The 15,254-nt window shown below is 35.6% G+C and overlaps 1 protein-coding gene across 2 annotated transcripts in view; it reads left to right on the forward strand.

Annotated features, from left to right (window-relative positions):
* The window catches only part of LPIN2 (lipin 2), a 42,124-nt gene extending 27,326 nt beyond the window's left edge, over positions 1–14,798 (forward strand). For both annotated transcript variants that reach the window (XM_032182071.1, XM_032182070.1), the window contains exons 6-20: positions 1,612–1,735; positions 2,397–2,718; positions 2,942–3,041; positions 4,168–4,355; positions 5,268–5,361; positions 5,718–5,787; positions 5,892–5,981; positions 6,702–6,784; positions 7,924–8,065; positions 8,913–9,061; positions 9,515–9,601; positions 11,327–11,479; positions 12,501–12,615; positions 13,279–13,382; positions 13,717–14,798. In XM_032182071.1, the coding sequence (XP_032037962.1) occupies positions 1,612–1,735; positions 2,397–2,718; positions 2,942–3,041; positions 4,168–4,355; positions 5,268–5,361; positions 5,718–5,787; positions 5,892–5,981; positions 6,702–6,784; positions 7,924–8,065; positions 8,913–9,061; positions 9,515–9,601; positions 11,327–11,479; positions 12,501–12,615; positions 13,279–13,382; positions 13,717–13,861 (1,966 nt within the window). In that variant the 3' untranslated portion in view covers positions 13,862–14,798. The remainder of the gene's footprint in view (positions 1–1,611; positions 1,736–2,396; positions 2,719–2,941; positions 3,042–4,167; positions 4,356–5,267; positions 5,362–5,717; positions 5,788–5,891; positions 5,982–6,701; positions 6,785–7,923; positions 8,066–8,912; positions 9,062–9,514; positions 9,602–11,326; positions 11,480–12,500; positions 12,616–13,278; positions 13,383–13,716) is intronic.
* Positions 14,799–15,254: the final 456 nt, after the last annotated feature.

Below are 15,254 nucleotides of genomic sequence, written 5' to 3' on the forward strand. Positions count from 1 at the left end.
GATGATTTTCCTGTTTTAACAAGCAATGTTAGCATGACTGGATCACTGTTACAAGCATGAGCCTTTCGAGTAGACTTCTCTCTGAGAATGATAATGGAAAACTTGCACTTCAGGGGAAATGGAACAGATTTTGCCCTGAAGTGCTCAGTCTTTTGCAGGTACTGCTGATTATTAAGAATTAGGCTAAGAAACAGGTTAATAGGTCTGCTTGGCTTCCAGTTGACTTGTGATGTAGGCAGAACAAATTATTTGACACCAAAGGAAAATGAGTTTATATTCCTCCTCGTAACAAATACGTGCATGTATTTTCATCAACGTATTACTTTAAGTTGTTCTAACAGTGTAGAAAGTGCAAACTTTTAGTAGGAAACTTTTCTTTTGTGTCCTTGGATAATGAAGACTGGAAAAGAGCAATGTTGTTAAATCACATGTAGACTTGCTTAAATGTACTGCTACCTTGGATTTTCTGGTGTCCCTTAGAATGTTATTAAGGACACTTACTGTTTGGATTGTGATCAAGTGATCGGATTTGCTTGCTTCCAATGTCTGTTCCTTATTGTGGAACCCTGGTTCCACAAACCTCCAGAAAGTTTCAAATAAGATACTTGCATTAATTAATTCTTGAAAGAACTTTATATGTTTATATATATATATGTATGTATATATACATGCACACATAAGTGATATACCTGTAGGATTTACTATAAAATTTTCAGTATTCGATATCAAGGTTTATATTTAAATAAACAAACAATCCCCAAACATTGTGAATGTCAAAGTGTAAAAAGAGCAGAATTTCCATAATCTGAATTATAAATGCCTTATTTGAGAGTGGACAGACTTGGACCTTTCCCAACCCCTAAATACTGCGTCAAAACAACATCATGTGTTTCCCTTCTTCCCTAAGACCTGAAGAGCAAAATAATTTCGAAACTTTTGAAATCACACCTTTCTTACATTTTGTAGAGTGAGTTCTAACTACTTTTAAGCCAAAAGAAGTAAATTTCAAAGGGTCTTTTTCTGATTTATGGATAGTAAATGTTGTGGGAGGAATAAGATAGAACTTTAATAAGTCATGTAGCCTGAAAGAAGTTTTCAAATAATCTCCCTTGCCTCTCCTAAATTACCTTGCTAATGTTGTTTTTCCCACCTGTAGACCAGGATTTGGTGTTGCTTCATTCACATGTGAGTTAGGTTTGTAAAACTGCTGTTACTCAGGTCTTGGCATAGCAAGTTTAAATGCTGTATCTTTATAGAACAAAGAAACTCAAAGCAGACTTCTGCTGTACTTTTGGATAATCAACTTTTTTTTTTTTTTTCTGTTTGTTTTTTAATTGAATGTGGGCTTAGGAGAGAGCTATACCTACACTGCAGATAAAGTGAAGGAATCTGTTTAGGGTGATCACCAAGGAAGTCCTTTAATGTGATTTTGGTTTTAACCTAATTTCTTGCTGTCTGAAAACTGCTGGGCTTCTTGCCATGTTGCAGAATAATTGAACCTCTGTTAAGCTGTAGAAAATTCTACCAACAGTAGCTGCACAACAAATGCATTTTAAACACTGTAGCTTTCTTGCTTTTTTTTTTTTGTTGTTGTTCCTGTTGATTTGCTAGCCCTTACGCTGAGCCAGTCTGCCCTAAAAGTGATTCAGAACTAGAAGTTAAACCTGCTGAGAGCTTGCTCAGGTCTGAATCTCACATGGAATGGACATGGGGAGGATTCCCAGAATCAACCAAGGTATAGTTATTTACCGTCGCAAATTTTTGAACCGAATTTTGGCATATTTAAAATTGTGCACTGCAAGTGGTTTGTAAATCTGCTGCTGTTCTTCAGAATAATTCAGCTGAAGTAGGAAAGTAGCACCCCCTTGTGGCTGCCTGATAGTCGATGTTACTGAGTTCAAAAGCTGATCAGCAAAGTAATTCTTGAAAGCTTTGCAGTGATGTAAAATTTTTGAATTTCTAGATAGAAACTGACAAAAGCAACTCTGGAAACAGATTTCCTTTATTTTAGGATAAACTATAGTTTATCCTAAAGAGGAAGGGTAGCCTTAATAGATGGAATATGTTTTTTTCTAACAGGACAGCTGATGGCATAAGCCCTATCACATCGATGCTTACGCGTTTTTCTTGCTGTTGTGTCATCATGTCAAGACTTGCCAGTTTTTTTTATGGAACTTGCTAATAAGCTAGTATAAAGTTTTTCTTATAGGGAACTTTGCCAATACAGTAGGCCATGTTTTATGTTGCTAAAATACATGTTTAAATTCTTACCCAGTTTACTTGTGATCAGGGCACCAAGTTTACTGACAAAATTACCCCGAGTACAGGTTTAATGTTCAGACCAGAATAAAACAAATATGTGAAGTGAAAGGATTGACTGGAGTCTTGTTTTTCAGATAAGCAAGAAAGAGAAACTGGAACAGCCCAGAACAGCTACCATTACACCATCAGAAAAGACTCATTTTAGGGTCATCCTCAGCTCTGATGAAGTTGAAGATGATGATGTAGTGAAAGATTCTGTCTGTACGGTACTAAAACCTGAGCCAAGAACTCATCCTCTTCTTAAGCAAATGGATGTTAAAGATTCTCTTGCTTCTGCAATCATAGAACCACAGGATTCCTTAACATTAGATGCTGACCATCATTCCAGACTATTGGTAGACCCTCTACCAGAAACAAAACCAACAGCAAAAACTGACTCTCCTTCAAAAAAGAAAGGTATAAAACTGATTATTTCCTTCAGCTTGATCTACCAGATAGAGGCAGTAATGGAAAAAGCACAAATGTGCCTTTTCATTTTTTTCTTAAAACTCTTTGAAGTCTTGATTAAAACCATAATTAAATTCTTCAATTTATAAATGCTGTAAGTCTGAATCTTCCAGAATTATGTTTGTCTTTAATGCCTTTAGATCTCATTAACCTTAATTGTTAAAATTAACAGGGGTGCACAAGCGAAGTCATCATCAGGGGCCTGATGATATTTACTTGGAGGACCTAAAGGCTTTGGAACCTGAAGTTGCAGCACTCTACTTTCCCAAAAGGTAACTTTAAACTAAAATTCCATGAACCTAGGCTTATACTGCAGTTGCACTATGTAAACAACTACACGTATGATGTGTCTCTAAGAAGAGAATGGGACTTCAGGTTTCTAGGTGTTCGTGAAGAAGCTGGTCCTAATCTCATTGTGGAAATTGGTTTCTGATTTGGCAAGAAACACGATGAAAGATCATGTGAGAGTTTTACTGAGAGATTTTCATCTTTGTATAAACTGTATGTTCTGAAAATATTGTTAGCTCTAGATAAACACACATCAGTTTATTTTTTACATGCCCTGTACATTCTTTCCAGCTAGTTTTTAAATATCAAAACAGACAAAAACAATCACTTACAATCTTTGTGCAAGGATCAGTCTCAAAATTCCCTCGTTTTGTATTTTATGAAATCTAAGCCTTCTAGGTACTCTTAAAATACTCTACAAAATTCTTCCAGGACAGTCATTCTGGAAAAATACAGCCTAATAAGGAAGAAATGTCTAACTTCTGTTGACCTGTGAACTTTTCAGTTTGTGGGTCTGGGGGCAGGATTGATAGCAACAGGAGAACATAACTGTAAAAAGTTTTAGTTTTATTTTGATAGTTACTAATAATCATAATGTTAGATGTCAGTATGGTATTTTTCTTATTTAAAAGACAACCTATTGCAGTTCTTTTTCCAAACAGTGTTCTAAAAAATATAAAGCAATGTCCTTTTTCCTTCTTATTCTTATTCTACAACGTTCTGGTAAAGACTGAGGAGCATGGTATTGTTCTGTGGCTATAGCATGTAGAGGAATTTTCCTCATTTAAATCCAGTTTTGTTGCAGGCAAAAGAAATGTAATTACTTCCCAATTTAGATGGATGTTGGGAGGAGAACTGGACACTATCGATAGAGATTAATAAAGGGTTTGCGTGTATGTGTCTGATTTCTCTTTATTATTAAATTTATGTATTTATGTTGTAAAATGATGCAGGACATTAGAAAAATGCAACAGCAAGATCATTTTTGATTAATCGTACAGCTCATTCCATAATCTAAAATCTATACATCTGCTTGCAAGAGAAATAATTATGGAAAATGTGATTCTTTTTTCCTTTTTTTTCCTTTTTTTTTTTTTCCCTTCCCTGTAGTGATTCCGATCCAGGCTTCAGGCAGTGGGCTGAGTCAGATACCCTTTCTGGTTCTCAGTCACCCCAGTCAGTAGGAAGCGCTGCTGCCGATAGTGGCACAGAGTGCATGTCTGATTCTGCTATGGACTTGCCTGATGTTACTCTCTCACTTTGTGGAGGTCTCAATGAAAACGGGGAGATTTCTAAAGGTATGTGAGAAACTAAATCATAAATGGTAGTAAAGCTCAGGCAGTTAAATGAAGTGGTGTGTGTGTGCGTGCATATATATGGTAGAAATAGAAATTATTTCTACCTTATGAAGCTTTGGCCTATAATTAGGCTTATGTTGAGAAGCATATTCCATTTTCTAAAATTCTTAAGCATTTGCCAAGCAGAGATTGTGGAATTTAGCCTGAAGTTAGTCAAGAGCACGTAGAGTCTTGAGAAATGCTTTTCTCCTTTTTCATGCTACACATTACGCGTCTGACTAGCCAGTCTTATTTCTGTTTGCAGTTCCTTGTTTACTCCAATATAAATCTTCACAAACCGTATTCTTCCTAATTGCTTGGTGTTTTCCCTTGGTGGTGTTTTTTAGCCATTGCGAGACTAATTTATTATCTTATCTCCTGTTCTACTTTTCCTATCCTAAATGTTTTTTAACCCTTAGCTTTCTTACCTGTTGATTCTTCTGTCTTTGTACTAACTTCAGTGCTAACAATGTTAACTTCAGCATTTAACTTCAGTTTTATGTATTCTGAGTAAGCTTCTAGTAGTGCATAATTTTCATCAGTGTTTTTAGTATTACTTTTTTTTTTTTAATGATCATCCCATCTCTTAAGTCATCAAGTGAAAATTGTATGAATATTATAAGGGCTCAGAACAAATCCTTCTTCTAGTTTCTTATTTCTTACTTCCTGTGACTGTTAAAGTGTTATGAGAGTTTCCTTGCTACTGAGAAGGCAGTCAGGTTCTTGACAGGTAGGCCATATTAGCATATCTTAAGTGATGCTGCAAAATTAGCAAAGACTCTGAAGTGACAAAGCATTTTCCTAGACACAGACTAATCAGACATTTTAGGATTCCGTATTACTAATTTTAATCCAAATCTGCTTCTATTGCAGAAAAGTTCATGGAACATATTATTACTTATCATGAATTTGCTGAGAACCCCGGACTCATAGACAATCCTAATTTGGTAATAAGGATTTACAACAGGTAAGTCCTCTGTATCATAAAATCAGTTCGTAGAGAACCTTATTTAAAATGTACCCTATCAAGCGAGTGCATTTCTCAGCTTCCATTTTGACTTATTTTTTGATGGATCTGCTGCTTGGTCATAAAGAAAAATGCTTAAAGCTAGATTTAGTGCAAGCTTTTAGTTCAAAATCAAAGTGAGATTTCATTTCAGCACTGATGTTGGTGTGTATATTAAAATAATTCCACTTGCAACAAACTTTAGTTGTTGGCAGGAAACACATCTTTTCATCAACAAAAGGACAGTTTGCACACTGGTATTTATTTACCTCTATTCGGGTTTTGCAATAACTTATCAATAATGTGTTTTTAAACAGGTATTATAACTGGGCGTTGGCTGCTCCAATGATTCTGAGTTTGCAAGTGTTTCAGAAAAGTTTGCCTAAGGTAAATGAGATGTATACTTCTTAAAGATTTTGCATGTAGTAATACACTTACCTTTTTATTCTGTTTTTTTCTACACAAACTTAAAAACATACCTATTTTTTCAGGCTACTGTTGAGTCTTGGGTCAAAGAAAAGATGCCAAAGAAGTCTGGAAGGTGGTGGTTCTGGCGCAAGAGAGAAAGCATGACTAAACAGGTAATCAATTTTATATTTTCCTCATCTATTAAAAGATTTTAGAAGTCCATTTGTCAAAAGTGCCTCAGAACACTTCTCATACAGCTCTGTCACTGACTGCCAGCTGGGAGTTACTCACTGTTGCAGTACCTATTGCTACTTCTGAATATTTCATCTGAAATACTACATAATTTTTCATTGCTCCTAGTTGCTTCAACAACTTATTCAGCTTTTGCACATTATTCTTCAAACCCTTTCTTCTAAGCCATAAGCTTAGTCAAGTCAAAGCTACTCTTCAGTCATTGCAATATATTTCAGGAATTTATACACAAATTAAGTAGGTGCACAGTAGATGTTATGCTGAGACACTCCATTTTAGACTGTTATCTAAACCTTGAATATGTCCTAAATCTTCCCTTTTTTAAAAACCTGATTTTTACAAGCTTAGAGATCGACTTTCCTTTAATGCTAAATTCATCATTTCAAACTAGTATTTCTCAGTTTCGGGTGCGTGGAGTGTTTTTTGTTTTTTTTTTCTTGGTAGACTGAAAAGCTTTAACAGATCACTCCTTCATAGGGAACCTTTTTGTTAAATAATTCTCAGAATGAGTGATTCTCAGACTTGATGTAGCGTATGTACTATACTGATAGCTATTTGCTTACGTATGAACTGTTGAGTTCACTTGGATCATTTTAAAATGCTTAAATATCAATGCGTTCTTTATTGTCATGTTGCTTTAGATACCAGAAGCAAAAGAGGGGAAGTCTGAGACGCAAAGAGCAAATGAACTGCCAGCAACTATAAAAGAGCAAGTTAATAGTAGGTGTGTTCCTGCCTGAAGAATATTTTGTGTACTGAATAGTCTCTCCCTCTTTCTCTCTCTCCTTCTCTCCCTCCCTCCTTCCCTGCCTCCCTCCCTCTCTCGAGGAAGAATTCAGTAGGAGTTCACTGTGGGAGAAATGTTTTCCTCTAAGCTATTGAAGAGAAGCCAGATGTGTTTGGTAAACAACTCAACAAAATTAATGTGGCAGTAAACATTGTAGCAACTACAAATACACTACAGTTATGTCCTGAATCCTATTGTTTTTACTTCTTAAATTCCAATGTAACTGACAGAACAACAAAGACATATATGGTAACCTTTAGCAATGGGCCACCACCCTATAATTTACTAGTGGGATTGTTTGAGATATCATTTGATGTTCTTTTGTATAATCATAATAGGCTTTGAATAACTTAAACCATATGCATTTTTTGTAACATGAAATAACTGAAACAATAAAATGGCATTAGTTACAGTACACAAGTTGCCCAAGATTGTAATGGGAAACTAGCAGTATTTAGCACAAAACTGTTTCAGTCTAAATATGTACACTCATATTTTCCCATGATTTCATGAAGATACTTGTAAATGTTTTTGTTTTTAAAATTTAAGAAACTGAATATACTGTGAAATTAAGATAAATTAAATGCTACTTTTAATCTTGAAATCTCTAATTAGCAGAAAAACAAATCTGAATAACCTTAAAAGGTGAGCTACTCTGCTAATTTATCACATAGTTTAAAAAAAATATAGTGACTGTGACAGCTTTTCTTTAAAAACAGGACACTATTACTCTCTTAGTATCCCTTTTCATCTGCAGTATACTTAATTAATCAACACAGTATTAGTGACCAATTGACAATGTCTTTACTAATTTCATCATGTGTGGAGCCAGCTAGGCTGTGCATAGTAATACTTAGAGCTTCATCAGTAGTAGCATGCTTTACAAGTCTTATTTGCTTATAGGCATGTACTGACTTTTTCTGGGCACAAACTAGACTTTGGACTTTGTTAATCTCTGCTATCAGGCTAGTAGTGAATCCTTGGCATAACCAGAAATTAATCTTGTGTAGGAGTCTTTCATCATTAAAGAAAGATTTTTCTGGCGCTTACAATTATTCTGTTTGATGTCATGTTAGACCTCCAGAAGATGATTCTTCTAGTGATGAAGCATCACAAGAGTTGAAGGAATCCTTGAAAATAGATTCTACAGTAGAGCATCCGACCCATGGGAACATTCCATCTTACAAGAAGTCACTTAGACTCTCTTCGGACCAAATAGTAAGTGGCATGCCTTCATTGCACATAGAATGCGTCATAGTTATACTCTTTGTTTGACTGTAGAAGTTGGATTTTTTTTCTCATTGTTACAAGGTAAGTGTAAACACATTTCACAAAGGCAAAAATGCTATTGGGTTGCTCTTTCAGCAGTAGGAAAAAGGAATGGGGAAACTTAAAATGCAATATTTAGTTTTATTTTTAAATTTAAATGAAGTATTTTCCATTGCTGGTGTGGGCAGCTGCATTATTATTTTCCCTTTTTTTAAGGATCGTGATTCTGTATTTTGATTTAAAAAAAAAAATATTGTTAAGAAAGTGACATAGTCACTTCCTGCAATTTGGATATCCTGGGATATTAACTGTACATCTAGGTTAGTGTGCTGTTTATTAGTTTCAATCTAACTTACAAGTTCCTTCTGCTGTCTAAATATATGATCTCCATCATGGAAGAATTTTGAGGAAAGCACCCACTAGGTAGAAAATACCATTGCATGCTTGGTTGTTTACACATTTACTAAACAGAGTTATTTATATATATGCTAATATATTAGCAAATAGTATTTGCTAATAACATAAGCCTATGGTAATAGCAAGAATTAAAATAGGAAGGAGTCAAACACTTTCTGTTACTGCTGTGGTCAGTGCTGCTGTAATCAGATAAAGAACTTAGAGGCAAATACATGTACCCAGTACAAAGCAGGCTTTGCCAGTGAAATTGTGCCATTGTTAAACTATGGTTCACTTTTTTTGACGAGTTGATCAAAGCTGAAGAGGAAAATTTATAGGAGCCTTTTTCTGTGAGTTTATTTTTGATTCTAAAAATTCTATATTTCAATTTATTCTAAAGGCGAAGTTGAAACTCAGAGATGGCCCTAATGATGTTGTATTTAGTATTACAACCCAGTACCAAGGGACTTGCCGTTGTGCAGGAACAATATATCTCTGGAACTGGAATGACAAAATCATCATATCAGACATTGACGGAACAATAACCAAGTAAATATTTTTTCTTTTTTTGTATTTGATGCATTATCTTGCTTTATTGATGCTATCCTGCTTTTCAAGATCAGATAAAGAGGCTTGATTTAAGGTGACTTGACATTTTTAACAGCTGTAAGAAATATGTGTTGCTTTGATGTTGATTTGTACAGCAAACTAGAAGAGCCTTTTAAGAGACTAGTGTGACTAGCATGTGGCAACTGCCCTTTCCAGTCAGACTTCCTTCAGTTTAGCAACCATGGGTTAACTTGGAAACTGACTTGTGCTTTATGGCCTATCTAGTATTAACTAGTAGATATTAACTAGTACTATATCTAGTACTAATTCTCTTTTGAAATGGTTAGGACCTTCTGCAGAGGTATTTCTGTAAATACTCATAAATTGTTTATTCATTAGTAGTTGTCTTTAACGAACTTGTACAATTCCACCTATCTCCAATTTTCTTTTTAGGTCTGATGCTTTAGGACATATTCTCCCTCAGTTTGGCAAGGACTGGACTCATCAGGGCATTGCAAAACTCTATCATTCCATAAATGAGTGAGTATGTAATCTATGAGCAGCTAGGGCTTTCTGGAATTTGGGAATTAATGGGCAGGTAATTGAATTGCTGTTAATAATTTTGCAATTCAGTACGATGTGTTGGTCTAAATGATGGAAGGGAGCTACTTCTGTCATATACAAACAAAACTAAGTTTTTTTCCCTCAGATACTTCAATAGGAATGAAAGCCAACACTTTTACTAGTTCCTTTTTCAAATGTTTGATTCTGCATTTGAGTTCTTAAAAACTGTGTAATATCATTGTGACTATGAGAGAGAACCATAATAGAAATAGCTTCTCAAACAGTCATGCATATGTTTATCTTCACCAACTCAGGTTAATCACAAAGTCTTTACAAGCATAGCACCCTGTAAATTCAAACCTAAACAGTGCCCTCCCAATATCTAAATATTCTGTGTTTTAATGTTTGCTATCAAAGTCAAGTGAACTCTCCTTAGGATACATTTTTGTGTCCTGAAATGAACCTAATTAATAACTTGCCACTGACACAAAGGTTGGCAGCCTGGTTCAAGTTCTCTGTCACTCACTTTGCTGTGTTTCTGAAATAAGCTAACACCATCCAGCAAATCAGCAATTTCGCCATCTGCTCTCTGGGTTAGTCACCTGAATGTGCTCACCTTGTCTGCAAGAGCCATCAGAGGCAGCTCATGTGACTAGAAAAGGGGAGGAAGGAGATGGAAGATGATTTCACTGTTGTTGCAGTGGTGAGGTGTTCAGTTCAGAAGTATTGTGAACCACAGCCTTACAAATGTAGTGTGCAGTTAAGAGGAATATAGCCTTATTGTATTTATGTCCAACAACTTTATGCAGAATAAACCTGCATTGTTTCTCTTCCTTAGATTTGGTCATTTAACAAACTTTCAAACAAACCATACCAAAAAAACATGTGCGTTGATGATAGAAATAATAATTTGGTATTGAGGATAATGGGATGGCTAACTGTTAAAGCACTTCGTGATCCACTTAAAATAATCCATTTTTCTTTGGCTTAACATTTAGTAGTTTTTCTTTCCACTAAAATAAGTTTGGGGTCTTGGCAATCCATTTTTTGTGTGTGTGGTATTACATAGAGCTAAATTTTGTCCCTGGCCCCATGCAGTCTATGGAAGATAACCAGAACTTTGTTTTGTGCTCAGTGTATAATAGAAGAGTAATTTTGGGATTATTTGCCAAATTGAATCTTGTCTTTGAAAATGCACATAAACACTCAAGCCTTTTGTGTATGCAGTAACTGTGTACAAATCTGTTTAACAGATGGATCTACGAAGTCTTTAGGAAAAAAATTAGGGGCCGGATGAATGCTGGTTGTGCTTCCTTTGCTATGAGCTGCAAATTCTGGTAACAATATGGAGGAAAAATAAAAGACAGGAGATCTGGTATTCAATATTATGGAAACTGGGTGAAGCCAGTGTGACGTTTATCTAAACAGAGCTGAGTCCATCTAAATACATAATCTTAGTATTACCATCCTTGTTCTTCTTGCATTTCCTGTTTTTCAGTTTTGATTGAGTCGTTTTCAAACTATTACATGCTGTTCTGATTTAATAACAGCAGAACAGTCTTTTCACTAGGAGTTTGTGAAGCTCACTGCAGCAAGCCAGTACCTAAACTGGTGCCTCTGGATGCTGCTGGTACAGGATGCCTGTGTTGACAAAGAATATCTTCAGCAGGAAAAGGAACTAAGTTGGTATTTCTTTTCCAGAAATGGTTACAAGTTTCTATACTGTTCTGCCCGTGCCATTGGAATGGCAGATATAACTAGAGGATACCTACACTGGGTGAATGACAAAGGAACAATTCTTCCCAGGGGACCTCTCATGTTGTCCCCCAGCAGTTTATTTTCTGCATTTCATAGGTAAGCACATGGGATTTCATATATCCATTCCCTCCTCATCTCAGACCAGGAAGCGAATTAAAAAGACTTCGGATGCTGATCATTATAACTGTGTATCCAAACATTCTGCTCTCTGCTTGGCTTGCTACTGAGACTCAGTGCCCCTCTAGTGATCACTTATAGGCGATTTGCATGAATTTCACTTGAAAGAAGTATACTTTTGTTTCTACGGACATGTTAGATGTGGCTACTAAACACAAAATGCCTGTCACAGTGCAGCTTGTTTTCTGCTTTCTATGTTCTTCCAATCTGTGAGTGATTACTATTAGGTTCTGCTTTCATCAGTGCTCTGATGCAAGATAAATTTAAAAACAAACAACAAAACAAAAACAAAACAAACAAAAAAAAAAAACACGACATACCACTTAGTGTTAACAGTCTATCTTGCAATACTGGGAGTGTTCCGTACGTGACTGCTTACAGCTGGGTATGGAATTTAGCTGTGGCTCAGCCCAGCCAATCTTTTGAACCAGCTACAGTCTGCCTCATTTTTGATTGGAAGAGCTAATAGTGTAAAAGTATTTTTGTTCATTTTGTTGTTGTTGTTATTATTAAAATCAAATAACTGAGTCATGGCTAACAATGACAGCAGTTTCTGTTGTGGTCTCCTATTAGTCCTGCAGATTTTTTCAGAGGCAGGAATGGTAACAAGCTTATGTGTAATTGATTCAGTCTTCTGCTTTTGTTCTAGATGGTAATGTACGATAAAAGCAGTTCATAAACTGCAACCATGGGCTGTGAACTTCATCACAGTTAGTTAGCCTAGCTTAGTGAGTTTATTCACCTGTTTTTACTGTGAGTGTTGTTTTTATTCTTCTATTGTTTCTTGCATCATCCTTGGAAAAGTATTTGCCAGTATCTGTGTAACTAGCCACACTATGAACAGGAAATAATGAGAATATAAATATCAGATAAATTGGTGAAGGAGAGTACCCACTGCTTGGTCATGATTTAGAATTTGACTATTAATTTTCTATTTTAGGGAAGTCATAGAAAAGAAGCCTGAAAAATTCAAAATTGAATGTTTGAATGATATCAAGAACTTGTTTGCTCCCAGTAAACAGCCTTTCTATGCTGCTTTTGGAAACAGGCCCAATGTAAGTCTGAGACTTTCTCTTTGAAGGGTTAAAATGCATGAAGCACTTGGGAGGGAAGGGAAATAGGCTTTTCTTTTTGTGTCTGTTAAAGTTTGAATGTGGGAATGGGATACTGATATTTCTATAGATTTGGCCATGCAGATTCTTAAATAAAAACTATAGCTTTAGAATTCCTTTACAAAAAAGATTACACAGATGTATTAGTGTTCCCGGGGTCTTACTAAATACGTAACACCTTTCTATATTTTTTTCAGCAGTTATGACAGCATTATAACTTAGGGGAATTCCATACTCCTCAAGCTTGAATCTTTTTTCCTATCATAGTTCCTGTACTTTCTCTGTAGCTCAGTGCTATTGTAAGAGAGCTTGAGAGAAGGGGTATTCCGAAGAGGAATGTTGTCACAGGGAGTAGTACGAGTCGTACCGTGTGGTAGAGATTTTGTGGTGCATATTTGTGGTCCAAGGCTTGAGAACAGACTTACGGGTTGTGGGTGGGGGAGATGCTTTGTTACAACGTATGCTTGTTGTTTATTTGTTTTAAGGAGTTTTTCTATATACTGTTGGATCAGCTTTTAAATCTCTTATTCCTTCAAGAATTTGTTCGGTATATCACATTCAATAAGAAAGTGTCAAAGCATGTGCGTTTGTTCATGCTTTTCACAGGATGTCTATGCCTACATGCAAGTGGGAGTTCCAGACTGCAGAATATTTACTGTGAATCCAAAGGGTGAACTGATCCAAGAACGGACTAAAGGAAACAAGTCTTCGTAAGAGCATTTTTATTATTTCAGTTAAAGAAGGTTCTCGGCAATGAGATTACAAAATAATTACAGTTGTGACCATGATGATTCCTTATGATCTTCTGTTGCATGTGATACATTAAAAAAAAAAAAAATGCCAGAGACTTACCACTTTGGATGCTTAACTTAAAACTTCTTGAAAAGAAAAGTAAGCTGGCAAAATAAAATTGAAAATTGCTTCTGCAGTAGTTGTACCTTATTTGACTATAGTTTTCTGGTCTAGACTTCTAAAGCTCTTTTTTGGCTACAGTTAACAGTAACTAGACTGTTAAATAATGGTCTTTCTTCTTTTTTAATATAGGTATTACAGACTAAGTGAGCTTGTGGAATATGTGTTCCCACTGCTTAATAAAGAACAGAGTTCTGCGTTTCCATGCCCAGAATTCAGCTCCTTTTGCTATTGGAGAGAACCTCTTCCTGACCTTAACATGGAAGATCTGGCTTGAAAAATACTTCTCACCTAGAAACGGACTTTCATGTTCAGCTACTCAACTTCAGTTTAAATGTGAAGAACTTTCTTAATGAAGATGCTAATTTATATACTGGTACCATAAGTCTTACTAAAGAAATCACTTTAACTCCGTTGGTGTAAGACGAAGAAAATGCAAAGCTACTGTCCATTTTTATGTTCTTTTTTTTTTTAATGATATTGTTTGTCTTTATTGCTTGTCTTTATATACCTGTACTAAGGCACTTGAAATTGGCCTGCCATTGATGGCCGTGGTACTCAAGTGCTTCATGGCAACTAAATGCTGAGTGACTTTGCATTTTCATCAATCAGACCTTATTGTAAGCATAGATATTTTTTTTTTTGTGTATTAGTCTTAATAGTATATTTTCTAAAACAAAGCCAAAAAGTGTATGGAAACTGCCAAATAGAATGTCAGACCTATTAATAGAAAACGTGGTCTAATGTTCAGGTGAGCAATTAGGCCATTTTGCAGAGGAGCCAGAACCTAAGACCCAGTGTGCTCTTTCTCAGCTAAAATACAGAAAGGTGTAGATATTATTAGCCTGACAGATTCTGAAGACATAAAATTCATCTTTAAATGTAAATATGCCTTTTATCACATGTACGAGACTGTGCTTGTACAATTAATGCTCAGACTAATTCTGCTTTTTTTATATGCAACGCTTAAACTATTTCATTATCTTGTTAAAGTGAAAGTTGTCTTCAGATACTTGTATGGCTTTTGTTGCTTTCAGGCTGCACTATTTCATGTTGAATTTCCATCAAGAGAAATCTTGAACGTTTCTGTAAGAGTTGGAGAGCTGGCATTTTAATTTTTTTTTTTTCATCATGGAGATTCATATGTGTGTGTATGCTGTGTAGGCCAGTAAAAAGTATGTACAGATTATATTCAGGGAATTGTTATACTAAAAAAAAAAAAAAAAATGATGTATTTAATTTTTTAATTATCTACTGCAGGTCTTTCCAGAATTCTGTATTACAGGTTTTCACTAGCTGGAAGGAAATGCAGCTCAGTAGTGGGATTCCAGGTATGAGAATGGTTAAATGCTGCAGAGCAGAATAAAACCTTTTTTTCTTTTTCTTTTTTTTTTTTTTCTTTTTCCTTTTGGTTTATTTGTAAGCATCATGCTGGTCATTCCTCAGGTTCAGATCAAGAGCCTGTGAACAAATTGCATTCCAAGTCTAGTGTTTATCAGCTGTGAAAGCAGCTAGTATTTCTCTCTCCAAAAATACTTGAAAACAAAAGTAGCTCTGCTTTTTAAGTTGGGTTGGTACATTTAAACTCCTTAGGACAGGTCCGTGGTGAGAATTGTATGTTTCCAACCCAGACAGCTTAAGGCCTACAGTCATTTAAATTTCAGTCCCAG

This window comes from Aythya fuligula, chromosome 2 (genome assembly GCF_009819795.1).
Source record: "Aythya fuligula isolate bAytFul2 chromosome 2, bAytFul2.pri, whole genome shotgun sequence".
NCBI classification, from domain to species: Eukaryota; Metazoa; Chordata; class Aves; order Anseriformes; family Anatidae; genus Aythya; species Aythya fuligula.